General features: G+C 69.5%; 4 protein-coding genes across 4 annotated transcripts; 1 reads left to right on the top strand and 3 right to left on the bottom strand.

Moving 5' to 3' along the window:
• Positions 1 to 3,285: 3,285 nt before the first annotated feature.
• CD6 (CD6 molecule) lies at positions 3,286 to 9,775 on the bottom strand. Its single transcript, XM_041129128.1, has 13 exons — positions 9,632 to 9,775; positions 8,151 to 8,228; positions 7,375 to 7,446; positions 6,905 to 7,213; positions 6,489 to 6,788; positions 6,282 to 6,350; positions 6,014 to 6,154; positions 5,703 to 5,831; positions 5,503 to 5,610; positions 5,336 to 5,416; positions 5,028 to 5,222; positions 3,705 to 3,869; positions 3,286 to 3,577 (listed from the first exon to the last, which is right to left on the bottom strand). The coding sequence occupies exons 1-13, from the start codon at positions 9,684 to 9,686 to the stop codon at positions 3,480 to 3,482; spliced, it is 1,800 nt and encodes a 599-aa protein (XP_040985062.1). The 5' UTR covers positions 9,687 to 9,775; the 3' UTR covers positions 3,286 to 3,479.
• Positions 9,776 to 11,298: 1,523 nt separating this feature from the next.
• On the top strand, positions 11,299 to 14,738 carry SLC15A3 (solute carrier family 15 member 3). Its single transcript, XM_030038434.2, is given in 12 exon segments — positions 11,299 to 11,771; positions 11,774 to 11,934; positions 11,936 to 11,995; positions 11,997 to 12,107; positions 12,520 to 12,723; positions 12,725 to 12,810; positions 12,889 to 13,048; positions 13,149 to 13,244; positions 13,375 to 13,543; positions 13,605 to 13,763; positions 13,892 to 14,050; positions 14,186 to 14,738. Coding segments are annotated over 12 exon segments (1,902 nt in total). The 5' UTR covers positions 11,299 to 11,389; the 3' UTR covers positions 14,341 to 14,738.
• Positions 14,739 to 15,216: 478 nt separating this feature from the next.
• Positions 15,217 to 22,272, bottom strand: TMEM132A (transmembrane protein 132A). The gene is made up of 11 exons (XM_030039838.2): positions 22,007 to 22,272; positions 20,817 to 21,031; positions 20,452 to 20,742; positions 19,970 to 20,352; positions 19,728 to 19,877; positions 19,034 to 19,226; positions 18,821 to 18,964; positions 18,518 to 18,720; positions 17,720 to 17,996; positions 17,066 to 17,257; positions 15,217 to 16,951 (listed from the first exon to the last, which is right to left on the bottom strand). Exons 1-11 carry the CDS (start codon positions 22,083 to 22,085, stop codon positions 15,830 to 15,832), a joined length of 3,249 nt encoding a protein of 1,082 aa, XP_029895698.1. The 5' UTR covers positions 22,086 to 22,272; the 3' UTR covers positions 15,217 to 15,829.
• Positions 22,273 to 23,123: 851 nt separating this feature from the next.
• On the bottom strand, positions 23,124 to 25,891 carry TMEM109 (transmembrane protein 109). The gene is given in 5 exon segments (XM_030039701.1): positions 23,124 to 23,812; positions 23,814 to 24,157; positions 24,283 to 24,385; positions 24,550 to 24,785; positions 25,762 to 25,891. Coding segments are annotated over 5 exon segments (801 nt in total). The 5' UTR covers positions 25,853 to 25,891; the 3' UTR covers positions 23,124 to 23,785.
• Between the last annotated feature and the right edge of the window lie 88 nt (positions 25,892 to 25,979).

The following is a 25,979-nucleotide window of genomic DNA, read 5'->3' as shown; positions in this document are numbered from 1 at the left end:
CCAAGGGGTGCGGGAGGTTTCTGGGTGGTCGGAGCCGGCGGCATTCACCGGGGGGAATCCCAGCCCCGGCAGCAGCTCCTTGGTGCCGGTGAGCTCTTTTGGGAGCCAGCACGCTGGACTGCAACGGGAAAACGGGTGACAGCCACTAAACCCAACAGCCCAAGCTCCCACGAGCGCCGGATCCCACCCTTACTGCCACGAGGAGACCTGTGGCCGCTCTCACGCAACGCCAGCCGCTGCCAAAAATAGCCTCCCCTTGCCGGCAGCTGCTTCCCTCCTCCTCGCCGGCTTGCGTCGGCTCTGCCCTGGCTGCACCGCCACCCTCGCCACCGCCTGCGGTCACCGGTCGAGGCGAGCGGCACTGCCGTGCCGGGGCAGGAAATGTGCCGTGCCAGGCGCTGCCCATGCCGCCAGCTCCTGAAAAGGAGCTGATGCATGCCACACCATGCCACGCCATGCCAAGCCGTGCCATGCCAAGCCAAGCCACCGCGTGCCCTGCGGGCTACGGCAGCACCCGAAGCACCACCGTGATGGCCCCGTGGGATTGGGGAGGTTTCATCCAGGCATGTCCCTGCTTCTCCCGGTTGCTGGCACCCCAGGGACACCATATATCCCTGCAAGGGCACGTGGGGCACAAGCGGTGGTGGACTAGGGAAGGGAGAGGCTTTAATTGATTGTGCCCTAATTAATTCCTACAAATCCAGGTCATGCATGCTAACGATGGCAGCTGTTTTCCATTGACCCGGTGGCATTTCTGCTGAAAGGAGAGCACCCAGCTGGGGCCTGGGGGTGGGGAAACTGGGCTTATTGGGCAGCTCGGTGAGGTTAGGGAGAGCTCCTGTTCCCTCCTGCTGCCACCACCCTGGGCTCCTGCCCGGAGGGATGCTCTGGTCCCCAACCCCGGAGCGGGGTCTCCACTCTCCTGGGAGTTTCCTGCCCCAAAACTCTCTCCGGGTTGAAGATTTTCCATGACTCAAGAGGAAGCTTGCTGGGGTGCAGCGAGCGGCAGGCTGCCGTGGGCTGCCAGGCGCAGGCAGGGCCAGGCAGAGATGCTCAGGGAGGTCGGGCAGAGATGCCAGGCGATGCCGGCAGCGGGAGCACACCGTCTCCAGCCAGGTCCCGGCATCCCTGGAGGTAACCCAGCTCGGCAATCCCCTCCTAGCTCCTTTGGCTTCTTGCAGCCTCCGCATCCCCTTGGTCGGGCAGAGCGCTGCCTGCCCCTGCCTGCGCTGGGCAGTGCTGAGCCCCCGCAGCGCAGGGCTGTGGGCTGCTCCCTGCAGCCCCCACTTGTTCCCATCCCCTCCCAGTCATCCTGGGGCTCCTGCTGAACCCTGAGACCAGGCTGGGGCTGTGATGGGAATAAGCCCTGCCAGGGTGTTCCATGGGGTGTTGGGGGTCCTGGTGCTGCCCCCCCCCAAGGGCTCTGGGCTGGCACAGCTTTGGCAATGTCTTGGGAAAGGGGTGCAAGTCACAGACCTGCTCCTGGGCCAACCTTTCCCGTGGGACTCAGCTGGGGCTGCACCGGGGCCGGTCCCGGGGGGTTCTGCGGGCAGGAGCCAAGCCCCTCTCACCCCAAATTGACCTGAGGTCGGTGATGCGCTCCGAGGCATCCTGGGATGCTTTGCCTCTAGGAAGGGTCCACCTCCCCCCGCGGTTATCCGAGGATGCCTGACCCCCCCAGACGTGGGGTGCTTGGGGTCCAGACCTCCCCCCCCCGAGCCGTGGCTGGCTCTGGAGGCCCTGACGTGCCGCAGATGGGGTTTGTGCCGTGGCTCGGTTAAAGCATCCCTTCTTGCTGCCGGCAATGCAAGTCAGCTCAGCATCGTCTGCACGCTGTGACAGATAAGGATGATTATAATATCTTTCCGGAGGGGTCGGGGGAGAGTGCTGGGACGTGCTGACATGCTGCCTGCCCGTGAGAAGCCTTTTAAGAGGCAGGAGCTGCCTTTAGTGCAAGCAGGAACGGGCTTGTTGGCTGTCAGCACGCTGCTGTTATCCTAATGATGGTGGAAATGGCATTTCCTAGCGCCTGTCACTGCGTGCAGGAGCAGCAGCTCGAATAAACAGTTGACGCTGATGTACCTGTCTTGTGGCTGGAGATGACACGTGGGCCCTTTGCCCCGTGCCCCAGTGGGAACTGGGTTATCCACCCCGGGACATCGGTACCTACTGGGCATGGATACCCCTCGGGCATCAACATCCCCCAGGTCACTGCCTGGCCGTGCCGCGGTCCAAGCGGCCCCAACAGCCGCCCTTTGCAAAGGTGCCATCATCTCCTCCCCAGCCTCGCCGCCCTGGCGGGGGGAGCCACACGCGTGACGGGGGGCACCCCCTGTGCCCACCCCCGCGCCCGCTCCTGTCCCCTCCGCGCTCGCGGCAGCCGTCTCCTTGCTCTCGCCTCGCTCCTCTCCCCTTTGTCTGGGGCTTTGTTGCTATTTTGGTGCTTCCTCCGTTGTTGCGGCGTGGCCCCTTTGTTCGGGGCTGCCGGAGCCTCTCGCCTTGGTAAACAGCTGAAGGATGTGGCGGGGGGCAAATTTTCCACGGGGGCGGGTCTGAACCCCAACCTCCGCCGAGGCTCCACCTCGTCGTGCCCCGGGAGATGGAAACCCGCCGATGGGTGCCGGGGTGGGAGACGCTCCGCGGGATTCGGCTTGATGGCGGAAAGAGCCGTATGGGGCACAGGGAAGCCCCCCGGGGCAGGGGGTTGGAAAGGGTCCCAGCCCATGGATGGTGGCTGGGTGCTGTGCCTGGCTCAGCTGGGTGCAGCCCCCAAGCCCACCAGTGTCCCTGTCCCCAAGCCGCGCCTGGCACAGGGTGATGCTGCTTCGCTCGGGCATCCCGCCGGGGCTCGGGTGGACCGTGGGATGTCCCAGCTTTCACCCTGGCACAGAGGATGCTGGAGGGGGTTATTCCTCCCCCGGGGGCCATACCCTACCCCCTGAGCAGTGGGCAAGGGGGACAAATATCCGCCCTGGACTGGAAGCTGGCTATGTCCCACTTCCCAGCTCGGTATCAGCCCCAGGCTGGGGTGAGAAGGGTCCGGGACCCCCCCAGCACCACGATACAGCCAGGACCTGCGGCTGGTGCAGGCGATGCTGCTCACGGTGGCTGTGACCGGCCTGGCAGGGGACTGCAGGAAGGGACAACTTTGGGTCACTTATCCCTTGCCGCCCTGTGGGCAACTGTGAGCCCTTGTGAGCGTTTGGTGACCGAGCCTCGCTGCGGGGCTGGTGACCGGCCACCCCTATGGCCGAGGGACACGGTGTCCTGCTGAGAAAAGCTTTTAATTGCATCACGCAGCCCGGCACGGCTCGCCTGCGCCGAACATCCCCAGGGTGCCACCGGGACCGGTGGCATGGAGGAAACGGCCGGAGAAAGTCCAGAGGAGACGTCGGCAGCAGGATGGCGGATCCTTGGCTGCACACAGTGCCAGGGCCCCCCCCCCGCCATGCCCCTCTGTCTGCGGCGGTTGGGCAGGCTCAGTAGGCAGAGCCCTGGATGTCATCGTAGTCGCTGCCCTCAGAGGAGTCGGGGTCCCGCGTGTGTCCCCCCGAGGGGCAGGATGGAGCCGGCCAGCCTGCAAGGGAGAGAGCCCATCAGGCAGATGGGCAGGGAGCGGGAGGAGGCTGCTGCAGGGGCAGAGGAGCCCTGTACCCCCCCCCCCACGCCACCCCACTCCTGCTCTGCCAGCGCGGGGTCCTCACCGGGGCGTGGGGACGGGTCCCCGGGCGGCTCCGTGCCCTGCACGTTCTCGTACCACTCCCCCGAGGAGGTGCTGGAGCTGTCGGCGGGATCGGGGTCTGCTGCACACACAGGTACCCGCGGGTGGGACGTCACTGGGGTGGGCACACGGGGCATCGCTGGGGGAGCTGGGGGAAAGAGCGTCTCTTACTGATACCTTCCATCCCTGCTCCCACCCCCTGAGGTCCCTCAGTCCCATTGCCTCCCTGGGATTTTCCCCATCCCTGCTTCCATTCCCAGGGTCCCCCCACCTCCATTCCCCTCCCCAGGGCTGTCCCCATCCCTGCTCCCATCCCCATCCCTGGAGTCTCTCCATCCCTGCTCCTGTCCCCAGGGCTGTGCCCATTCCTGCTCCTGCCTTTGGCGTCTGTCCATCCCTGCTCCCATCCCCATTCCTGCTCCCATCCTTAGGGTCTCTCCATCCCTTGCTCCTGTCCTTGGGGTCTCTCCATCCCTGTTCCCATCCCTGGGGTCTCTCCATCCCTGTTCCCATCCCTGGGGTCTCTCCATCCCTTGCTCCCATCCCTGGGGTCTCTCCATCCCTGTTCCCATCCCTGGGGTCTCTCCATCCCTTGCTCCTGTCCCTGGGGTCTCTCCATCCCTTGCTCCTGTCCCTGGGGTCTCTCCATCCCTTGCTCCTGTCCTTGGGGTCTCTCCATCCCTTGCTCCTGTCCCTGGGGTCTCTCCATCCCTTGCTCCTGTCCTTGGGGTCTCTCCATCCCTGTTCCCATCCCTGGGGTCTCTCCATCCCTTGCTCCTGTCCTTGGGGTCTCTCCATCCCTGTTCCCATTCCTGGGGTCTCTCCATCCCTTGCTCCTGTCCTTGGGGTCTCTCCATCCCTGTTCCCATCCCTGGGGTCTCTCCATCCCTTGCTCCTGTCCTTGGGGTCTCTCCATCCCTGTTCCCATCCCTGGGGTCTCTCCATCCCTTGTTCCTGTCCTTGGGGGTCTCTCCATCCCTGTTCCCATCCCTGGGGTCTCTCCATCCCTGTTCCCATCCCTGGGGTCTCTCCATCCCTTGTTCCTGTCCTTGGGGGTCTCTCCATCCCTGTTCCCATCCCTGGGGTCTCTCCATCCCTTGCTCCTGTCCCTGGGGTCTCTCCATCCCTTGCTCCTGTCCTTGGGGTCTCTCCATCCCTGTTCCCATCCCTGGGGTCTCTCCATCCCTTGCTCCTGTCCTTGGGGTCTCTCCATCCCTGGGGTCTCTCCATCCCGGCTCCCATCCCCAGGGGTGTCCCCATCCCTACTCCGGTCCCTGGGACCACACAGCCTGCCGGCGGTACCCACCTGTGCTGGGGTAGCCAGTGTAGCCATGGGCGGTGGGTGCTGCGTGCTGGTGGGTGCTATCGGTGGGGGGCGTCGGGCAGACCCAGGCGTGTGGCGGGGGTGCGCCATCATTGCAATAGGGCTCGGTGGAGAAGGAAGAGGAGGTGGAGGAGCTGCTCGCCCTGCCGCGGGATGGGGGGTCTAGCCTGGCCGGCACTGCGGGGCACAGGACTCCCGTCAGCCCCGGGCTGCGGGGTGGCCACTCGCCCACCCACGGGCAGGACGGCCAGTGCCGCAGGACGGAGGGACGGGCACCCCTCGCGTCGTACCCTCCGCAGGCAACGGCTCCATCCCGTCCTGGCTGGGCATCAGCAAGAGCATCTGTTCCCCGGGCTGCCGGCGCAGCGAGTCTGCGGGGAGGGCAGGGAGGGGGGCATCGGCGGGGGCACCCCAGGGCAGGGCGGCGGGGGTCCCGGGGGCTGGGTGGGATACTCACTGTAGAAGGTGGAGAGGGCCATGGGCGGCTTGCTGCTGAAGTCGTAGTGTTCGTAGTCGGAGTCGGAGTCGGAGTCCTTGGCAGTGGGAAGGGCTGTGTCCGGCGGGTGCGGGGGGTGAGATGGGAATGGAGCGGCCGTCACCAGCCGGGACCTCCTGCCCCGCAGCCCTCGGGGTGGGCCGGTGACCTGCCAGACCTACCTGGTCCTTTGGGAAGGTTGGGGGGCATCTCCCTGTAGTCGTTGGAGGTCCCAGAGGGCATGTTGGGGCTCTGGGCACTGTGGGTCACCAGCACCGGCCCGGCTAGCCCGAGGGGGGACACGGCGTGGGCTGCAGGAACAAGGGGGGTTGCGCCCGCTCAGCTGCTCCATGGATCAGCCGCTCCATGGCTCAGCCGGCCCCCGCTCCCGCGGCTGAGCCGAGCCCAGGGAGTGGGATGGCCATGGCTGGGCTGGCAGTGTCACCCCCCCCCCACGGCCAGAGCCTGCCGTGCCCCCACAGGCGCTCCTTACCGCTCATCTTCCTCACCCTCAGCAGGGCGGCGGTGAAGGCCAGCACGGTGAGCAGGAGCAGTGCTGCCAGGACCAGGCAGAGGACAAAGAGGGGCATGTGCAGAGAGGACTGTGCCCCCACGGCCGGGGAACCCTCCTCAGCTGAGACAGAGAACGGGCACAGCTCGTGACACCTGAGACCTCCTCCTTCCAGGTAAGGGGGTGAGCTGGGCGCTCCCTGCAGCCCCCCCAGACCCGGGCCATGGCTGAGGCTCTGCAGGACACTCACCGCTCAGGAGCGTGACGTTGCTCGGTGTCACCACGGCCATCGGGGTTGGCGTCTGCAAGCCCTGGGAGCCTGGCAGGAGGGGGACAGGGATGGGGGGCAAGAAGAAGCCGGGTCGCAGCTCTTCTGCAGGGGGACCCCCCGGCATGGCCGCAAAAAAGGCGGTCAGCCCCCCCGCACCCGCGGGGCCAGGCAGGAGGGATCCCGTACCGTTGCAGACCACGCCGACCGCCCGGGACTGGTGGCAGGGAGCCGATTTATTGTAGGTCCACTGGCAGTGGGCCAGCGACGGCTGCTGGCTCTCGCACTGGTAGAGCATCTTGCCGGGCAGCGTGTGGCCGAAGGAGAGTTGCCGGAGGGGCTCCCCGCAGCCCAGCGTGCGGCACAGCACGCTCGCCTCCAGCTTGTACCACGTGCTGTCGCACACCGTGCTCCACGTGCCGCGGAAGAAGACTTCGACCCGGCCGGCGCAACCGTCCCGGCCCCCGGAGAGCCGCCACTCCTGGTGCTCTGCGGGCAGAGGACGGAGCTGGGGACGTGCTGCCTGCACCCTGCCTGGTACCTCTGCCCGACGGAGCCCGAACCCTGCTTGACGTCTGCCAGACCCGGCACGTTGCCGGACCCACCTGAGCACACCACGCCGGCGTCTTCCTTGTGGCTGCAGTCGTGCTCCGGCGCAGCCGGGCAGTCCCAGAGGTGTTCCTCGTGCCCCTCGCAGCCCACCTCGTCCCGGAGGATGGGTCCGCTGCCCCGGCCGAAGGCAGCGCCGCCGCGGACGCGCACGGCCCGGCCGCACCGCAGTTGCCGGCACACGACGTCGGCGTCGGCCAGGTCCCAGGCGTCGTCGCACACCGTGCCCCACGCACCCGCCTGCTCCATCTCCACCCGGCCCTCGCACCGGCTCCGGCCGCCGGCCAGCCGCAGCGTGCCGGCACCTGGGTGAGACGCCGGGGAAGGGGGTATGGACGACCCTGGCGCCGTGCCCGACGCCGGCTCCGTGTGGCAGCAGCGGCGGGATGGGATGCCGCTGCCCCCAGGCTCCCCTCTCCCCACCGAAATACGGGTGCAAGGTGGTCCCTGGCCCTTCTGCGCTCACCTGGTGCCACCGAGGCGTTTCCAGCCGCGCTGCCCGCCGGGGTGCTGGGAGGTCCCGTTGGCTCGGCGGGGGCTGCGGGGAGGAAGGGGCAGAGGGTGTGAGGGGCTGAGCCCACCGGGACCCCCCACCCGGGGCTGGACGGCCGCTCTGAGCAGGGCGGGAGGTGGCACGGCGGGAGGAGGACGGGGCTGACGGCCGCGGGACGGACGGGTGTGCCGCCGGACAGACGTACACCGAGCCGCGCTGAGAGCTGGCAGCCACCACGGCGAAAGCGGGATTGAGGTCGGTGGGTATCGGGGGGGCCAACCCTCCCTTTTTTGGCTCAGCCCCGGCTCTCCTGGCAAGGCGCGGGGACGCGGTGAGGAGCAGACGGTTCGGCTCCCATGCCGGCTGCTGGGCGCTTGGCGGCTCACAGATGGCAAACCGGAGGGACGTGGCTCTGCCACCACCTCGGCACGCAGCCATGGGGAGGGTGGGGGGCAGACGGAGAGGGTGCAGGAATGTGCGCCCCAGTCCTCCGAAAAGTAATGCTCCTCCGGGGAAAGGTGGCCAAAATGGCATCCCCGGGCTGCCACAAAATGGGTGGCACCACGGGAAGACCCCTCGAGCCCTGGCCACGGCTCTCTTGCACCCCTAAAAGTTGCTCCCCATGTCCTCACATCAGCCCGCTGCGGGGGGAACGCGCTCTAGGGCCAAATCCTGGCACGGGGTCTGCCCACAGGACAGGGACGGGCAGAATCTGGCCCTAAATACGGCAATATTGGGACATAACTCACCGGTGGGAAAGCCGAAGCCGGGGATGCCGTCACGCGCTCGGGCTGCTGGTGATGCTGCTGGCTCCCGGCTCACCGCCCCTGCCGACAGAGAGGGTCTGCCCGCTGCCTGTACCTGCCTGCCTGCACCCCCAGCACGGCCCCCCCCGCGTTGGTGCCGCAGCTGAGTGGATGCTTCTGCCACCGTGGTCTCATTTTAGGCTTTTCCCTCTCCCTGAGCACCCCGAGGGCATGGCATCATTTTGGACGCAGGGCTCAATCCCATCCTCCCTGTTCCCTCTTTCCTGTCCCTTTGCCTCAACGCATATGAGCAGCCCGCTGTAGCCAAGCCGCTTGCCGGGCTCCCACGGTTATCGCTGGAAAATATTCACCACTCGGCTCCTCCAGGGCAAAGGATTTTTCCCCATGGGTGAGGCGAGGTGTGTTTGCCGCCATCGCCACCAAAATCGCGGCTTTCTCCATACCCCGACTGCACGGGGCGCGATAACGCAATTATTGCAGTAATGATTTCTGACCAAAAAAGGGCACTTTTTGCAACCGCTACGTCAGCGCGCCGTGCTGACAGAGCCCGCTCCCACCTTTGCTCACCGATCGCTGCGAGAGGCACCTATAGCGATTTGGGGGGCTGGTTGGGGTGCGTTGGGTGGGTGTCCTGGGGAGCCGGTGGGCTCAATGGGAAACCACCACCTTAGCCGGTGGGCTCTGGCTTGGTGTTAGAAATATTAAAGGAAAAGGTAAGGGATGAGCGCAGGAGCCAGGGATGCGGCAGGGAAGAGCTGCTCCACCGGGTCCCGGTGTCAGGCAGCACCGTGCCTCGAGCCCGGAGGCAGGGCGCAGGCAGCCGGCAGCGTGTCGGCAAAGGTGTGGGAAGGAGCCGTTAGCGGAAACGAGGGCGATGGCGACCATTCCCCGATTGATCGGAGGTGTCGAGGCTGCTTCTTAGCAGCCATTTCGGGTGTAAAACCACCGTAAACCCTGCCGGGCCAGGGGGAGCAGGTGGCATCGTCCCCCAAAAACCATCCCGGGGTGATGCTGGTGACGTGACCAGACAGGATGGGGTTTGGCCCATGCCTGCCAAATCCGGGAGAGCATCACCCTGTCCCCCCAGGGCCAGGGGTGGGAGCCGGCGGGCAGCACGGCCCTGAGAGCCCTTTTAGGGTCCCCAGAGTCACCAGCCCCCAAGGGGGGACCCCCTTCTCTCTCTCCCACCGGGCAGCGAGGGGCACGTCGAGACGGGGCAGGGGTCGGAGCAGCCATGCTGAGCACCTTCAGGAAGGAGAAGAGCACAACTCTGCAGAGCATCCTCGCTCGGCGCCGAACCGCCGCCGGTAACATCCGTGTGCGGGCACCGACGCCTCCTGCCCCAGCAGGACCCAGCCCGGGGAGGTGGCAGGTACCCAGCTCCGAAATCAGCGGAGCCGTCGCCCCGGGGTCCCAGCACACAGAGAGGGATGGGAAGGGAGAGGGTGAGGACGTTGCCGTACCTTGTCCGGGTGCCGCGGCGGAGAGAGCCGCCAAGAGCAGGCAGACCCCCTCCATCCTGCTCAGAGGTTGTGGGGCAGCCCCATGACGGTTGGGGAGCCGGGGGTTCGGTGGTCCCGTCCTGCTCAGCGGCTCGGGGACATGGTTTAGATACGGCCCCGCGCGCCGCTTGCCACTCGCGCGCTCTCCGCTCCCGGCTTGTGGTCGAGGGCTGCAGGAAGCCAGCTCAGCGCCGTGGGGCGGAGGAGCGCGATGAGGTGGCTCCATCCTGCACGCTTGCGGTGGGGCGGGGGGGGGGGGGGGGGAAGCGGGGGGGAGTCAGGAGGAGGTGGGCTCCGCTTGGGGACCACGCCACGTGCCTGCGGCATCCCTCGGGGTTACGGGAGCCACGGAGACCCGGCGGTCTCACCCCAGGTCACGCTCGGCCCCCGGGGGGGGATGTGGATCTTGCAAAAGAGCCACGATTTGCAGGTCCTGGTGTGCTACCCTGTCGTGGGCTTGGGACGGCGTCGCCGGTGACATGGTGGGACTTGGAGTCCCCCGAGCTCTGGGACCTCCATGGGGTGATGGAGCAGAGCGTGGGGCTCCCTCCTTCTCCCCCATTTTCTGGGGCTGAGGTGGGCAGGAGGATGCTTGCGAGGCCATGGCCAGCATCTTTTGGTGCTGCCTGCCGGGGGGGGGGGGGGGGGCCTTCACACCCTGCTTCACCCCGTGGCACAAGAGACCTGCAGGGGACAACCCACGGTGACCCCAAAGATGTGCCACCCAGCTCCCCTGGCTCTCTGCCTGCCGAGCCCTGGCAGGAGGGAGGTCGCTGGCAGGTAGGTGGATGTTACGAACAAGCTGGGCTGTGCTGGGGGGTCCCCCCTGCTGCCGCCAGCCGAAAATACGGATTCAAATTCCCTTGCCCAGCTGCTGGTCATCACAGAGCTCATCGAAACCCCCATGTCCCGGAGAGCTGGTCCCTCTGCCAGGTGGGGATGCCGGGGGCCAAGGGGATGCCAGGAGCGATGGCTGCGGTCTGGGGGGCTCTTCCCCTGCCCCAGAGAGCCCGGAGGGGCTTGTTTGGGCAGGAGGGGGTGCAAGAACACCGAGGAGCTAGAGGATGCTGTGAGGACCTGGAAACTCGCATGGTCAGGGTGGGAGTTTGGGGGTGTGGAGGGCTGGGAGGGAGCATGCCCGTTGGCTCTCTCCCCTGAGCTTCCTGCCTTTCTCAGCTGCTAATTTTTTTAATTTATTTTTTTTAAACCTACGGAAACTTAAAAGCTTTGCGCCATCTGTCTCGCTGCCGAGTCCGGTGGAAAATATCAGAGTGCGAGAGGCAAACAGGCACACGCAGCCCCATTTCCTTAGGAAATCAGGCTGCAAAATAAACCGCTGTGCGCTCGTGGGTCGGGGATTTTGGGTGTGCGTGTGCACGACGAGGGGGGAGCCGGTGCGATAGCCCTGAGCTCAGCTCAGCCCAGCTTTACGCTGGTCCTGGGAGGCTCCGGTGGGTGCTGGTGGGTGCATGACACCCCCCAGCACACGCGGGGCTCCGACACCCCCATAGCTGGGGAAGACCCCAGCCTCAGCGAGGGGCTTCGGTGCTGAGGACCCCGCAGAGCTGTGCTGGTGGGGGATGTCTGGGGGGGGGGGCGGTGAGCAAAGACTCCGATGGAGGGGGGGAGCACAGGGAAAGCCCCCAGGAAGGAGAAGCCACGCTGGCTGACGGGGATTTTTGCTTCTGAGCCGTCATATGATGTGTCTGTTCAACAGGAATGAGGAACTGGGAACCGGGGAGGGACAGGAGCGGAGGACATCCACCCGGCGAGGGGGGCAGCCCGGAGGGGGGCCAAAGGGGACGGAGAAGGGGGCCGTGGCGGGACGGGGTCCCCCGGCTGGGCTGCCCACTGCGGGTGGTGAAGGGCAGCAGAGCCAACGCCGAGAGCCGCGGTGCTCCCGGGCAGGAGGACGTGGCCGGGACGAGGGACGGTGGGGAGCGGACCCCCTTGCTGGGGGGGACGCCCCTCAAGGGGCGCGGGGCGGCGTGCGCGGCCGTGCTGGCGGTGGGAGGTCTGGAGCGGGCGGCTTTCTTCGGCATCGCGGCCAACCTGGTGCTCTACCTCACCAGCGGCACCTTCGGCTGGGGGGGCACCCAGGCGTCTTTCTGGGGGGTTCCTACCTGCTCTCGCCCGTCGGCGGCTGGCCGGCCGACGTCTGCCTCGGCCGCTACGGCACCGTGGTCCTCAGCTTCTTGCTGTACCTGCTAGCCGCGTGCCTGCTGCCCGTCACCGCGTCGCTGGACGGGCGCCTTTCGGCGTGCAGGGCAGCTGCCCGCCGCCACCATCCGAAACTGCTCTTGGCACCGCGGTGGGACGTGCCGGGGGCAGCCCCCCCGAGCAGTATTGTGCCCCCACCATCTAGAGCGGCCTCCTGCTCTTGGCACTGGGCGTCAGCTCCGTCAGAGCCGACCTCACCCCCTTCGGTGCCGACCAGGTGAGCGTGGCTAGCCGGCGGCATCCTTCTCCCTCTGCCCCTTCCCAACCGGCTCCTCCCGGCCGGGCGCTCGCCCCGCACCGGGCTGCCGTGGACCTGTGGGTCTCCCTTCCCCTTCTACCGAGCCACGGGGGGGTAGAGTGTCCCAAGGGGTGGGGGAGATGGGGTTGCACCCCATAGATCCCTTCCAAACCCTTCGAGACCCTTGGGACATCCTTGGTGGGGGAAGAAGGGAGGGAAGCCAGGAGGCGAGGGGTGGGATGGGGCGCGGGAGGGTGGTGGGATGGGGCATGGGGGGATGCGGGAGGGTGGGGGGACAGGGGATGGAAGCACAAGCCCTGCGCTCAGGGCTGAGGTTCGGTGCCGCCGGGGCTGAGCGCCGGCCCCGGGGCCCGTCCCTCCACGCTGGCAGGTGAGGGACCAGGGTGGTGACGCCACGCGACGCTTCTTCAACTGGTTCTACTGGAGCATCAACATCGGGGCCGTCTTCTCCCTGCTGGCGGTGGCCTTTGTTCAGCAGAACATCAGCTTTCTGGCCGGCTACCTCATCCCCGTCGCCTGTCTTGCCTTGGCCCTCCTCATCTTCCTCCTGGCCACCCCTACCTTCGTCACCAAGCCCCTCCAGGGGCAGCCAGGTCTCTGCCATGATCAAGCTGGCCCTGCAGATTTGCGGCTGCACCCGGCTGGGGGGCACGGGGACCAGGTGAGAAGCGGGGGGGGGGGTCTGCAGGGGGCTGAGCCCTCCCAGCCCCAGCCTTTCCCATATGGTCGCTCTCCCCAGGCTGAGCACTCACCGGTGGGAGGCTGGGGACCCTCTCCCCAACAGCGGAGCCCAACCTGGAGCCCCTTCACCTGAGGAAGACCTTGCCAACTTCCAGGCACTGGCCCGGATCCTGCCCGTGATGCTGACCTTCATCCCTTACTGGATGGTCTACTTCCAGGTGAGGTGTGGGGTGGGCTCTGCGCTGAGCAGGGACCATCGGTGGTGTTGGGTCCATCCGGGAGCTGAGCCCCCAGAGCCACCGTCCCGCTGCCTTTCAGATGCAGTCGACGTATTACCTGCAGGGTTTGCACTTCCACATCCCCAGCATCTTCCGACACAGCCAGGACCGTGCCAGCACCCTCCAGGGCTATACGGTGAGGGATGGAGCCGGCAGCTCTGCGGACCCGATGGGTGAGGGCTGGGGTGGGAGCCGGGGCGTTCCGTGAAATGCTGAGCTCCCCACCGCGGGCGAGGGCTGGGGCTTGACCTGCCTTTGCCCGGCAGTTCCCGGATGCTTGGCTGCTCCTGGCCAACGTGGTGGTCTTGCTGGCCTCGGTGTCCCTGAAGGACCACGTCATCGTCCCCTTCCTAGCCAAGCGGAGGCTGCTGCCGTCGGCTCTCAAGCAGATGGCCCTGGGCATGTTCTTCGGCCTCGCCTCCGTCCTCACGGCAGGTAGGACCCGGGCTGGGGTGGGATGCAGGGGCGCTCAGCCCCCGCCGCCCGCATCCCACAGGCATCCCGGAGCGAGAGCGGCTGCGGTACGTGCGCCGCAACCAGACGGTGCTGCGGCTCGTCGGCAAAGACCGCTACCTGGCTGCCACGCCGCCCGTCTGGTGGCAGGTCCCCCAGTACCTGCTCGTCGGCATCGGCGAGCTCTTTGCCAGCATCCCCGGTGAGCGGTGCCTGCCTCCCCCAGTTCCCGGGGTATCCGCCGCAGCCCCCCCGCCGCAGCAGTCGGGTTTGGTGGAGGAACCCCAAAGGGTTCGAGCCTTTCCCCGTGCTCTCTCTGCTTTCCCGCAGGCCTGGAGTTTGCCTACGCCGAGGCCCCCAAGTCCATGAAAGGAGCCATCGTGGGTCTCTTCTTCTTCATCTCCGGGGTGGGCTCGCTGCTGGGGTCGGGGCTGCTGACCCTCCTCTCACTGCCCCCCCACGGGTGGACGCGCTGCCCGGAGGACTACGGTGAGCGCCGGCACGGGGACACGGGTGTCACCTCCTGCTCGGGGTGCCTTTGTGGCCAGCAGGGATGGGGTGCGGGACACCGGGGTGTCCTGAGGGTCAGCCCCCCCCCGGCTCTGACCACCCTCCTGCTCCCAGGGAGCATCGACAGCTGCCGCATGGATAACTACATCTTCCTGCTGGCGGGGATCCAGGCGGTCGCCTGCCTGCTTTTCACCTGGATCTCCAGGCGCTACCAGAGCCCGCCGCTGCGGACGGGGTGCCCCCCACCTCTGCACGGGGCCGGAGGATGACTCGTATGGTGCCACGGGGGGGTGATGGAGCATCACCCCCCTTCCCTGGGGCCAGGGATGCTGGTCCCAGTGCCAGCAGGGTGGGGGGGGGGGACAGGACCCCCGGCAGCCAGAGCGATCACCCCATCTCTGCGGTTTTGGGGGAGCTACGGGGATGGCTCGAGCCCCGGTGTGGGGCAGAGGGAAGGGGAAGGTTGGGTGGGTGCCAGCCCAGCATGGGGAGCCTGTCGGGAGCAGGGTGATGACGGGGGGTGTCTCCTGCTATCACCCAGGGCGATTTGGGGGTGTCTCGGGGATCACCGGGACAGATTGGGGGGCTAGGAAGGGACTGGAGGGGTGGAAATCCTCACGGCATCCCTGAATAAAGCGACCTGCTGGCCCATTGCCTGTGGCTGCTATTGCAGGAGAGATGCTTCGCTGGGGCTTGGGGGGGGGATCGGGGACCAGCCGTGGGGTTGGGGGGATATCCAGGACCAGGCAGGGACAGGCTGCTCCCTGGTTCTGGGTGTTGGGGCTGGATGGGCGGAGGAAGAGGAAGGCAGCAGCCCTTTCCCCACGGCAGGACAGGGAGGAAGGAGGTCCCTTGCCCCAAGGTCACCCCGGCTGGGCCAGGGCCAGGACTGGCCCCCGAGCCCTTCCCGTGACCAGCTCCCACGTTTGTCCCCACGTGGAACCAACGTCAAGGGCACGCGCCCGTCCCCAGGAGCCCAGCGGGCTCGGCCGTGCCTGGCAGAGCCGGTCCCCGCCGGCAACGCCATGGCGTTGTCCCCCAACACCGCACCTCCATCTTCCCCCATCCCCGCTGCCCCTGCCCTGGGACGGTGGCAGGATGCGACCCGCTGGTGGGAGCAGATGCCACGGCACGGGGGCTGCCTGTCTTTTTTAAATATTTTATTTTTGTAACAACATCAGAATTAAAAATCTTCCATAAATAACAGCCCCTCGCGGCAGCCCCTTCCCAGGGCGTTACAGGTAGAAAATGCCAGTCGTACAAAACGATGCGCGGCCGGGGTGAAGGGGGGGAGGGCGCGCGCCCCCCTCCTCCCCGCGGCGTGGGGTGGGGCGGGGGGCACGGGACCCTCCCCGGGATCAGACCACAGGACTCATCATCATCATCATCATCACTATGAACACAATGTCGCAATGAGACCCAAAGCAGTAAGGGCAACCCCGGCTTCCTCCCCGGTGCCACCGAGGTGGGGGGGGGGCTGACGTGGACCCCGAGGAGGGGGGACGCTCTGAGCTGGGTGGAGACCCCCCACACACACCTCTGCGGGCATCTGGGGCCGGTCCCTTGGGTGGCCGCGCTGGGGCAGGGCTCAGGCCACCAGGAGGGATGGATGGACAGCGGTCCCCAGGAGCAGCACAGCCCGCTGCAGGCGGGGGAAAGGGGCGGGGGGGGGCGGGTGTCCCCCCCTCCCCAGGGCAGCGCAGGGAGGAGGTCGGTCCCTTACTGGTTTGCCCGGGGCTGGGGGCCGCTCCCCCGGGATCAGGAGCTACCCCGGATCCTCTCCATGTAGCTCCTGAGCTCCTCGGGGTCCCGCAGCCCCATGTCCTCGCACACCCAGCGGATGTCATCCTCGCTGGCCACCAGGATGGACTGGACGTTGGGGGCGGGCTGGGGGGGCTCCTCGGGGACCCGGGGAGGCGCGAAGGTGACAAATTCCACCCGCTTCCTCCGGCCGCCCCCCGGCGTACCCCCTTCCTTGCGGGGCAGGGGAGCCGCGGGTGTCGGGGTGCCGGGGGGGCCCCCGGCTTCGGAGCCCGGCACGGTGCCCGGGGGCACCCCGCAGCAGCAGCGCCCGGTTTCGGTGCCCGTTTCGGGGGCTGGGGGCTCGGGCTGCCGGCGGTCCAGCTGCCGGCTCAGCTCCTCTTGGTCGGTGCCCAGCCAGACCCAGTTGTGGGGCTGGGGGGCCGAGGGGGCCGCGCCGGCGTCCGGCAGCTCCTTCTGCTGGTACCGCAAAACGAAGAAGATGCAGTTGACGAGGAAGATGAAGATGGCCAGGCAGAAGACGCCCAGCAGGACGTACATGCCGATCTCCAGGTCGGTCACCCGCTCGGGAGCCTTCACCATCTCGTCTTCCTCCTCTTCCTCCCCGCCGGCACGGTTGCGGCCGTAGCCTTCCTCCTCTTCCTCCGAGGAAGACCCCGGCCCCTGGAGCTTGGTGGAGGCAGGTCCCACGCCGGCGGGGTCCCTCCGCCGCGGCTCGCTGGCCGCCGTCACCGCCTCCCCCGACATGGCCCCCTCGGCCCGCGGGAAGGGCGAGCTGGTCCGGGGGCGACCGCCGCGGGGCCGGGGGCTGCCGGGGGTGGGGGTACGCCGGCCGACCCCCACCTCGAGCCAGGCGGTGCCGGCGACCAGCGCGGCCGCCCGGTGCCGGCCCCGACGGCAGGCGTCCGGGGGGTGCAGGCTGAGCTGCAGCAGAGCCCCCCGCCCCGGTCCCTCCGCCACCACCCACGGGCGGGCGGCGGGGACGCCGGGCGAGCCCCCCACGGTAGCCACGGCGGGGTCCGACGAGGTCACGCTCAGCGCCGCGTCCTGCCAACCGTACAGCTCCAGCGGGGCCAGCGTGCGGTCGGAGAAGGACAGCCAGACGGACAGCGTCGCCTCCTGCCAGGGATGCCGGGAGAGATGGCACCCGGGAGGTGGGGAGGGCACCGGGTACCCCAGCACCGACCACCCCGAGCACCCAGGATCAGACCCCCCCACCCCTGCCCCTCTCACCTGCTTGGGGGCACGCAGGGTGGCCGTCCCCTGGGCGGTGGCGGTGACCGTGCCGGGGTGGCCCGGCTCTGCCCGTAGCGTCAGGGACAGCCCCGACACCACCTGGGCGCGCAGCTCCGTCACCGTCACCTTCTCCTCCGACACCACCAGCATCTGCTCCCCCAGGATGGAATCCGAGAGCGGGGAGCGGACCTGGGGGGCACCGGAGGGACATCGTGAGCCCCCAGACTTTGCGGCCGCTGTGCCTCCATCCCCTACCACCCCTGCCCTGGCCCCAGAGCCCCCCATTTCTCTCTCCCCAGCCTCTGCATCCCTCGGCTCCCCCTGGGACCCCTTCCAGCCCCCCACCTCCCTCCCTCCAGCCCCTGCACCCCCCCCATCTCTCCTTTGCCCCCAGGACCCCCTCCAGTCCCCCATCTCCCTCCCTCTCCCCCCCAGGACCCCCTCCAGCCTCCTATCTCCATCTCTCCAGCCCTTGCACCCCCCCCCCCAGGACCCCCCCTTCACACCCTGCACTCCCCAGCTCCCCTCTACCCCCCAGGACCCCCTCCGACCCTCTGTCTCCATCTCTACAGCCCCCTACACCCCCCAGGACCCCACTTCCACCCCCTGCATCCCCCCCCCCCGCCCCGAAAGACAAGCCCCCAAGCCTACCTCCACAGACGTGACCCCGGGCTCCCGGCCGACCACCACGGTGCCCCCCTCCAGCGAGGCCACGCGGGGGTCCTGCACCCGGGTCCGGCCGGCCACCAGGTGGGTGACATCCAGGAGCCAGTCGGGGCTGGGCAGGTAGGCGAGGTGACGGCCACCGTCGAGCGGGTGGGCCACGAAATGTGCCAGGACCCTCACCGCCGTCCGCTGGTACTGGGGCCGGCAGCCCCGCGACCGCCGCTCAGCCTCCTCCCCGGGCTCCTCCGCCTCCGCCGGGGCGCTGGGGGTGGCAGGGACACCCGTGTCACCGGCCCCGAGGGGCTCAGCGGGGCTGCTGGGGTGCGGGGCGGCGGGGGGGGGGATGTGTCACGAGCGCGTGGGGGCTCAGCAGGGCAGGGCTGCACAGCACCATGGGGCTCAGCGGGGCAGGGACGCGTGTCACGAGCGCGTGGGGGCTCAGCGGGGCAGGGACGCGTGTCACGAGCGCGTGGGGGCTCAGCGGGGCCGGGCTGCACAGCACCGTGGGGCTCAGCGGGGCAGGGGCACGTGTCACGAGCGCGTGGGGGCTCAGCGGGGCCGGGCTGCACAGCACCGTGGGGCTCAGCGGGGCAGGGGCGCGTGTCACGAGCACGTGGGGGCTCAGCGGGGCAGGGCTGCACAGCACCATGGGGCTCAGCGGGGCAGGGACGCGTGTCACGAGCGCGGCGAGACTCAGCACCCGCTCCCGGCTCCCTCCTCGCTCGCCGCCGTGGCAGGGAACGGTGGCGGGGGTGCCCCCACTCCCCGGGGCGCTGAGCTCACCTCTCGGGGCCGCCGGGCAGGCGCCAGCCCCGCACTTGCTCCAGCGCCGTGTCAGCCAGCTGGACGCGCAGGGGCAGCAGCGGTGCCCAGACGGTGAAGCGCAGCGAAGCGTGCAGGCGCCGGGACCAGAAGTCCACCCGAGCACCCCGGGCACCCCGGCTCTCCTTGCCCCCCACGAACACCGCGTCGCAGGTATCCGAGACCTGGACGGGCACGCAGAAGGGCAGGAGGAGCTGGCAGCCCCCGGCCAGGGTGGGGGGACATCGGGGGGGGGGGGGGGAGGACGCCGGGAGCCCCGCTCACCTGCAGCACCTGCTTGTCGGCCGACTCGCAGCCCGGCGGCTCGGTGAGCTCGGTCACGCCGCCCCCCGCCTCCACCGCCACCAGTTTCACCGGCACGGCGCGGGGGACCCCCGTCAGCGGGGCAGTGTTCAGGATCTCCAGCTCCTACGGGGCAGAGCAGGGCTGAGCTCGTGGCCCCACAGGGGTGGGGGGGCCGGGGTGGGGGGCACCCACCTGCACCAGGGGGACGAGGGCACGGACGTCCCGCTCCGACACCTGGATCTCCCACACCAGTTTGTCCTTCTGGGCCTCGGGGTCCTGGCCGGGGTACTCCACCTGCCAGGTGAGGGGCCGCGCCGGCGCCAGCCCCCCCGTCCCGTTCTCCACCGCCAGGTCCAGGTGCAGGAACGCGGCGGAGTCGGCTGCCCTGCATCACCGCACGGGGGTCGGGGGTGCCCCGTGTCCCCCAGTCCCCCCACTGGGCCGTACTGGGATGGGAGCGGTGCAACGCACAGGTTCCCTTGCTCTGACTGGGCCATACTGGGATGGGAGCAGCGCAATGCACAGGTCCCCCTGGGCCATACTGGGATGGGAGCGGTGCAACGCACAGGTCTCCCTGCGCCAACTGGGTCATACTGGGATGGGAGCAGTGTCATGCACGGATCCCCTTTGCTTTGACTGTGCCATACTGGGATGGGAGCAGTGTCATGCACGGGTCCCCTTTGCTTTGACTGGGCCATACTGGGATGGGAGCGGCGCAAAACACAGGTCCCCCTGCACCAACTGGGTCACACTGGGATGGGGACAGTGTCATGCACAGGTTGCTTTTGCTGTGACTGGGCACTACTGGGCTGCACTGGGCCCCCACGCAGAAGCCCCCTCCCATAGCGGGGGTCCCCAGGAGCCGGGGTGCCGTGCCGTTCCCTACCTCCAGCCGCCGCGAGAGTCCCCGCTCCGCCGGCACGTCACCACGGCCGTCGAGTGCTTGGGGCCCCGGGTGCGCTCCAGCTGGGCTGTCCAGGCGGTGGGGGCCCCGGGGCGGGCAGCCACCACCTGCAGCCCCTTCTTCGCCTTGATCCTGCCGGCGGATCCCCGTCACACAACGTCCCCCTCCCGGCACCTGCCACCCTCCGCGGGGGTCCCCCGCCCGCCCGGGGGGGGGGGTCTCACCGAAGCGTCAGTTGGTCGGCGGTGAAGTTGTGCCGCAGGGCGAGGGTGGCGGTGAAGCGCTGACCCGGGTGAAGCGTGGCGTCGGGCACCCGCAACAGCACCTTGTCGTCCAGCCGGACCTCCTGCCGTCGTGCCGGCTCGGCCGCCCGTAGCTCCAGCGAGCCCAGGTACCGCGGTGCCTCCCCGCCACGGCTCCGTTCCCGGCCCCCGGCACGGCCGCACTCCCCCGGTCCCACCACGCCGTAGTGCAGCTCGGCGGACTCGGGGGTCTCGGGGCGCCCGGGGGACTCGGCTGCCCGGCGGCGGCTGCGTGGGGCAGGGGATGCCGGAGAGAACCAGCGCGGGGGGATCTCCAGCTCCACCACGCAGACGCCCAGGGGTGCCTGGAGGGGAGAGCGGGACCCTGGCTCAGGGTGGGGGGCCCAGCAGGGCAGCCCCCCCCCCCCCCGGGGGAAGCTTTGGCCCCGGTGGGTGACACTGACCTGCAGGCGGCACGTCCCACGGGCCACCCGGCCACGGTGGTGTGCGTGGAGGGCGACGCAGGGCAGGTCCCGCTCCCCAGGGTGGTCCCGCTCCCCGGGGTGGTCCCAATCCCCGGGGTGATCCCGCTCCCCGGGGCGGTCCCGCTGCCCGGGCAGCCAGTCGGGACCCTGCAGATGGAAGAGGACGCGGGCGAAGGGCTCGGCCGGGGACACGGCGCTCTCAAGGGACACGGCACGGATGGCCCACGCTGCCGAGCCGTCCCTCCCCGGGGGACTCTCCGTGGGCACCTCCTGCAAAGGGACAAGGATGGCGGCAGGGGGGACAGGCTGCCCCGGGGCAGCGGGGACCGCGGGGGCCGTTTTACCTGCCGGGTGCTGAAGGGTGGGTAGGTGGCCTGGACGAGGGGCTGCGTGGCGGAGCTGTGCCGCAGCAGCAGGTAGGTCTCGGTGCGGGCGTGCAGGGAGGTGTTGGCGGGCAGGTCCTGGTCTGCCCGCTGCAGCCGGTAGTACTCGGGCACGCCGAGCAGCTCCAGATCCGCCGGCAGGTACACGGGGTCTGGGGGGTCCCCGTCACCCCTCGCTGCGAGGACAGGGACTGTGTCACCGGCCTCAGGGGCCACGGAGGGAAAGGGCTGCCCTGGCGTGGCAAGCGGGGGGGGGTCTCCGTGCCCACCTCCACGTCTGAGGCTGCACCGCGAGAAGAAATCCGGCTTCGGCACTGCCGCGGCACCGCGCGGCCCCCCACCCGGCCATCCCAGTCCCCTTGGGGACGGGGTCACCCCGCGTCCCCCGGAGGCTGTCCCTCGTGTGATGCTGCACCATCGCGGTCCCCCCCCCCGGGAGCGGGTGCCGGAGGGCGGCGTGGCACCCCACTGGTGCCGGGGTCAGCGTTGGGGGGGTTCAGCGTGGTTCCCCCAGGCCTGGCTGCTCCCCGTTAACGAAGCGGCGCTCGTCAGGCTGCCCCGCTCTGCCGGCGGCGTGGGGATCCGCTCCCCCGGTGGGGAGAGGGACGGAGCCGGGTCCCTCAGGGTGGGATCCAGGATCAGGGGCTCCAGATCCCAGGGATCCCCGTGCGCACGGAACGGATCCCGCCGGGATGCCCGGGTAGGGGACGTTACCCACGGGCCCGGGGACAGATCCCACCCGATCCACAGCTCCCCGGGCAGATGGCGGGGGATCCGGGGAGCGGGAGAGAGGAGCGAGGCAGATCACGGGTTCCCGTGGGCCGTGGGGAAGCGGATCCCCTCGGACCGCAGGGATCCCGTGCGGATGGGGAGGAGATTCCCGCCCCCCCCCCCGCCTCCCGGGATCACAAGGGATCCCACATTCCTTGGGGGATCCCCTCGGGATCGCGGGGGATCGAGGGAGCAGATCCCGGCGATCCCGAATGCTCGGGGGGGGGGGGGGGTTGCTGGTCGCCGCGGATCGCGGGATCCCGGCGGGAGCGGATCCACGCGGGACGGCGGGGATCCCCGGCGGTGGGGTGCGGACCCCGGCTCGGGGCTGCCGGTGCCGGTGCCGGTGCCGGTGCCGGTGCCGGTGCGGCCGCACTCACCCGAGGCGCAGAGCAGGGCGGCGGCCAGCAGCGCCAGCCGGGTCCCCGGGGCCGGTGCCGGTGCCGGTGCGGGGGCCATGGCCGGGCGGGCTCCGCGGCGCGTCCGTGCGAGCGGCGGCCGCCGCTCCCGTCCCTCCGCCTCCGCGCCCAGACAATGGGGCCGGGGCGGGACCGGCACCGGCGCCGCCTCGTCCCGCCGGGTCCTAAACACCGGCCCTGCCCGCCCTGCGCAGCGCCGGGCACCGCTCCAGCCCCGCTCCCCAAACCCAGTCCCAGCCCCGGGCTGCGCAGCGCCGAGCACCGCTCCAGCCCCGCTCCCACTCCCCAGCCCCATCCTCACCCTCATCCCTGCTCCCCAGCCCATTCCCCAGCCCCATCCCTGCTCCCCAGCCCCATCCCTGTTCCCCATCCCTCTCCCCATCCTCATTCTCAGCCCCGCTCCCCACCCCTCTCCCCATCCTCATCCTCATCCTTGCTCCCCATCCCCATCCCTCTCCCCGTCCCCATCCCCATCCCACTCCCCATCCCCATCCCACTCCCCATCCCTGCTCCCCATCCCACTCCCCATTCCCATCCCCACTCCAAGGCACGGCACCGGGCACAAAGGAATCATGTGGAGAGACCCCCCGAGCAGGGAGGGGACTCTCACACCGGCTGGTGTCCATCCTTCCTTGTCCCACCCTGATCAGGGTGACTGGGGGACACTGGGCGGGGGGGGGGGAACTGGGGACACAAGAGGGACTGGAGGGCAGACGTGGCCGGGGGCACGGAGCGAGCGGGAGGGAGGCAGAGCAGCCGGCCGCAGGGCAGTGGGGACGGCTGGAGGGCGATGGGGACGGAGAAGGGGCCGGATCCTGGCACGGATAAACCCCCTCCCTCCTCCTCCGTGCTCAGCGCTGGCCTCAACAAACAGAGAGGGACATACGCAGGGCAAGCGTGTGGCACCCTCCCCGCACCACAAAAACGAGTCACCCCCACAGCCCCCCACTCCTGTTCACCCTGAGTGGGGTGGGGGGGGGCCGGGCAGCCCCCGAGGGGAGCCCCCAAGCTCCCGAGCGGGCAGCCTGCTCACTGCTCCCCGTGCCCTTTCCCCGCGGGAAGAGCAGCCGAGCCAAGCCAGGATGAAACCGTATTTATTCAGAACCACATATCAAAACAGTTTAAAAAGCAGCTTGAAACTCAAGGACTGACAGCGCGGGGCCCGGCCGCTAGCCCTGAGGGGGACTGTGACCCCCCCTGTGCGAGCAGAGCCCCCGTTTTGGGCTGGGGAGATGCCCGGGGTGGGGAGTGGGTTCCCCTCTACATGCCGAGCCGTTACCGGAGCCGGCTGGATGGGCGAGTGGGGATTAGGACTCTCCTCCCCTCCGTGGTGGGCCTGGATTTGGGTCTGGGGGGGCGCACAGGGGGCTGCCAGGGCCATAGCAGGACCCCCACCCTAGGAGAAGGCACTCTTGGCTCACGTGAAGGCACTGTGGCATGTACGCAGGGAGGGGGGTCTCCAATTTTGGGGGTGCTGCATTGAGGGAGGGGCCCTTCCTCTGTGCCCCCAGCAGGACAGGGGGTTCGTGTCCACCCCCAGGGCGGGGGGGGGGCTAACGGGAGCAGCACCCCCAGGGTGAACCGGGGCAGCGGTGGGGGGCAGAGGAAGGGGTGCAGGGGCTCAGCAGGGAGGACACATGCTTGGGGGGAGGGAGCCAAGCCGACGGGGTGCACTGGGGACGCTGCAGCGGGGTGGGCTGTCCCCCCAGGATGAGGGCGGGAGGTGTGTGGGGGGGGGCCTCACTCCTCCCGGTTACGGGGCCCCCCCCCACTTCTGCCGCCGTCGCAGCTCTTCCACCTTCCACTCTAGGCTGCGCACGGCGGCATCCAGCTGGGGGCTGGGGCTGGGGGGTCCCACTAGACACCCCAAAAGGGTGTAGAGCACCCACAGCCCCAGCAACATCCCCGCCTGCACCGTGGGGCTCTGCCGGGACACCGCGACGTGGAGGAAGGCACCGAGGAAGCAGCAGAGCTTCACCCAGCGGAACGCCCGCAGCAGCAGCCCCCACAACCGCGACAGCAACCAGGAACCCACCAGGGCGGCCAGACCCCACAGCAACACCCGCTGCACCTCGCCGGGGCCCAGCGTCACCGAACGCACCAGCCGGTCCCCTGGGAGGGAGGCGGGTGTCATACCGACGGCGCGGTGACGGCGGGGATGGGTGCCAAAGCCGTCCCGCAAACGGGTTCCTCTCCCCCCCCCCCCCCCCCGCCCCGCCCCGGCCCCCCCAGCTCACCGCTGATGCCGGAGGCGGCCAGGAGATCCCCCAGGATCCCGCAGAGCGTGGTCAGGGCTGCCGAGATCCCCGAGGACACGATCCAGAGGGTTGCGGCGAGGCTCTGCGGGGAGAAACGGCACCGGAGCGGGGGGGGGGGGGGGGGGGGGGGTTGGCGGCCGGTGGGTGGGACGCACCCCCCCCCCCCCCCCACGACCACCACCACCACGACGTCCCTGCCCCACCGGGGATGGCTCCTTCGTGCGTGCCGTGGGGCCGGGACCTCACCTCCGCCACCAGCCGCAGGGGCTGGGGGCCCACCCAGCTCTCCAGGGTCGCCCAGGCGGCTCGGCCCAGCCGCGACAGCAGGTCATCGGCGCCATCGGCGGCGGCGGGGCCTCGAAAACCGTCCTGGCCGTCCCCCGCCCGGTCCCCCGCCGTCACCCCGAGAAAGGGGATACAGAGCAGCACGGCCAACAAGGCCCGGCGCCCCACGTCGCCCCCCATTTTGGACCCCGGGGTCTCTGTGGGGAGAGGGAGAGCGGGGTGGGAACGGTACGGGACCCCCCTGTCCCGTGTCCCGTCCCCCCCCCGCCCCGGCCCCGAGCAGCTGACGCCTTTTCCCCCTCCGTGCCGGGGCCGCCTCCGTCACCCGTAAGCGGCAGCGCTGGCACCGTCCCAGAATCCTCTTTGGGGGGCAGCCAAGGGCAGCGGGGTCCGTGTCCCCCCCCCACACCGGCCTTTGGGGTCCCCCGAGCGGGAGGGGAAGGCCATGGCCCCAAAGTGGGGGGTCCGTCTGTCCGTCTGTGTCCCCCCCCCCCGGGGCTGAGCTGGCCCCGGTGCAGGCCCGGCCGCCCCGGCTATCTTTAGGACGGGGATCAGTGGGACACAGCAGCCGCCCTGCCCAAGGGCGCGGGCCCGGTTTTGGGGGGGGGGGGGGGGCCGGCACCCCCTGCCCCGGAGGAGGAGGAGGAGGGAGCGGGGTGCTCCAGGATGGGGCGCAGCCATCGTTGTCTCCCCCCCGGGAGACCCCGCACCCCCGTCCCCGAGCACCCCATTCCTCCCCGTCGTCTGTCCCCTCCCGTGTGCCCCATCCTGCCCCCCCCACCCGTGTCACCGGGCGCTCAGCCCCTCTCCGGTCCCTGGGTGCCCCCCCCCCGCCATTCCCCCCGTCTCGCTGGGGACCCCCCCCAGACCCCCGCGGGGGTACAATACCCCTTCCCCCCCAGTCCCCATGACCCCCCCTCCCTCCCTCCTCGTCCGCCCGAGTGCCCCCCCCCCCGCGACCCCCCCCCACCCCCGGGGACACCCCCCCCAACCCCCGGGAGCCCCCCCCACCCCCGAGTCCACCCACTCCCGGCCTGCCCACCCCCTTTCCCAAGATCCCCCCCCCTCCCACGCCGTCTCACCCCGGGGTACCCCCCCCGCCACGGCCCGGTTCGTGTCGTCGTCCGTCCCCCCCCCCCGCCGCGACCGCCGCGCCGGCGGGGCAGCGCTCACCGCCACCGCAAGGGGGCGCTGTGGAGCCGGGCGGGCCGGAGCGCGGGGCACGACGGGAGCTGTAGTCCGCAGCGACGGCGTCCCGTTGCATGCCGGGAGCCGGTCGCTATGGCAACAGAGATACACACACCCCCAAGGGGGCGGGGCCCCAGAGATACACACACCCCCAAGGGGGCGGGGCCCCGTGGCGACGCGCGGGGCACGCTGGGAGGCGCCGT

Source organism: Aquila chrysaetos, chromosome 16 (assembly GCF_900496995.4).
Source record: "Aquila chrysaetos chrysaetos chromosome 16, bAquChr1.4, whole genome shotgun sequence".
Classification (NCBI taxonomy): domain Eukaryota; kingdom Metazoa; phylum Chordata; class Aves; order Accipitriformes; family Accipitridae; genus Aquila; species Aquila chrysaetos.
The sequence above is the reverse complement of the archived record's forward strand: the minus strand, read 5'-3'. Positions and strand labels throughout refer to the sequence as shown.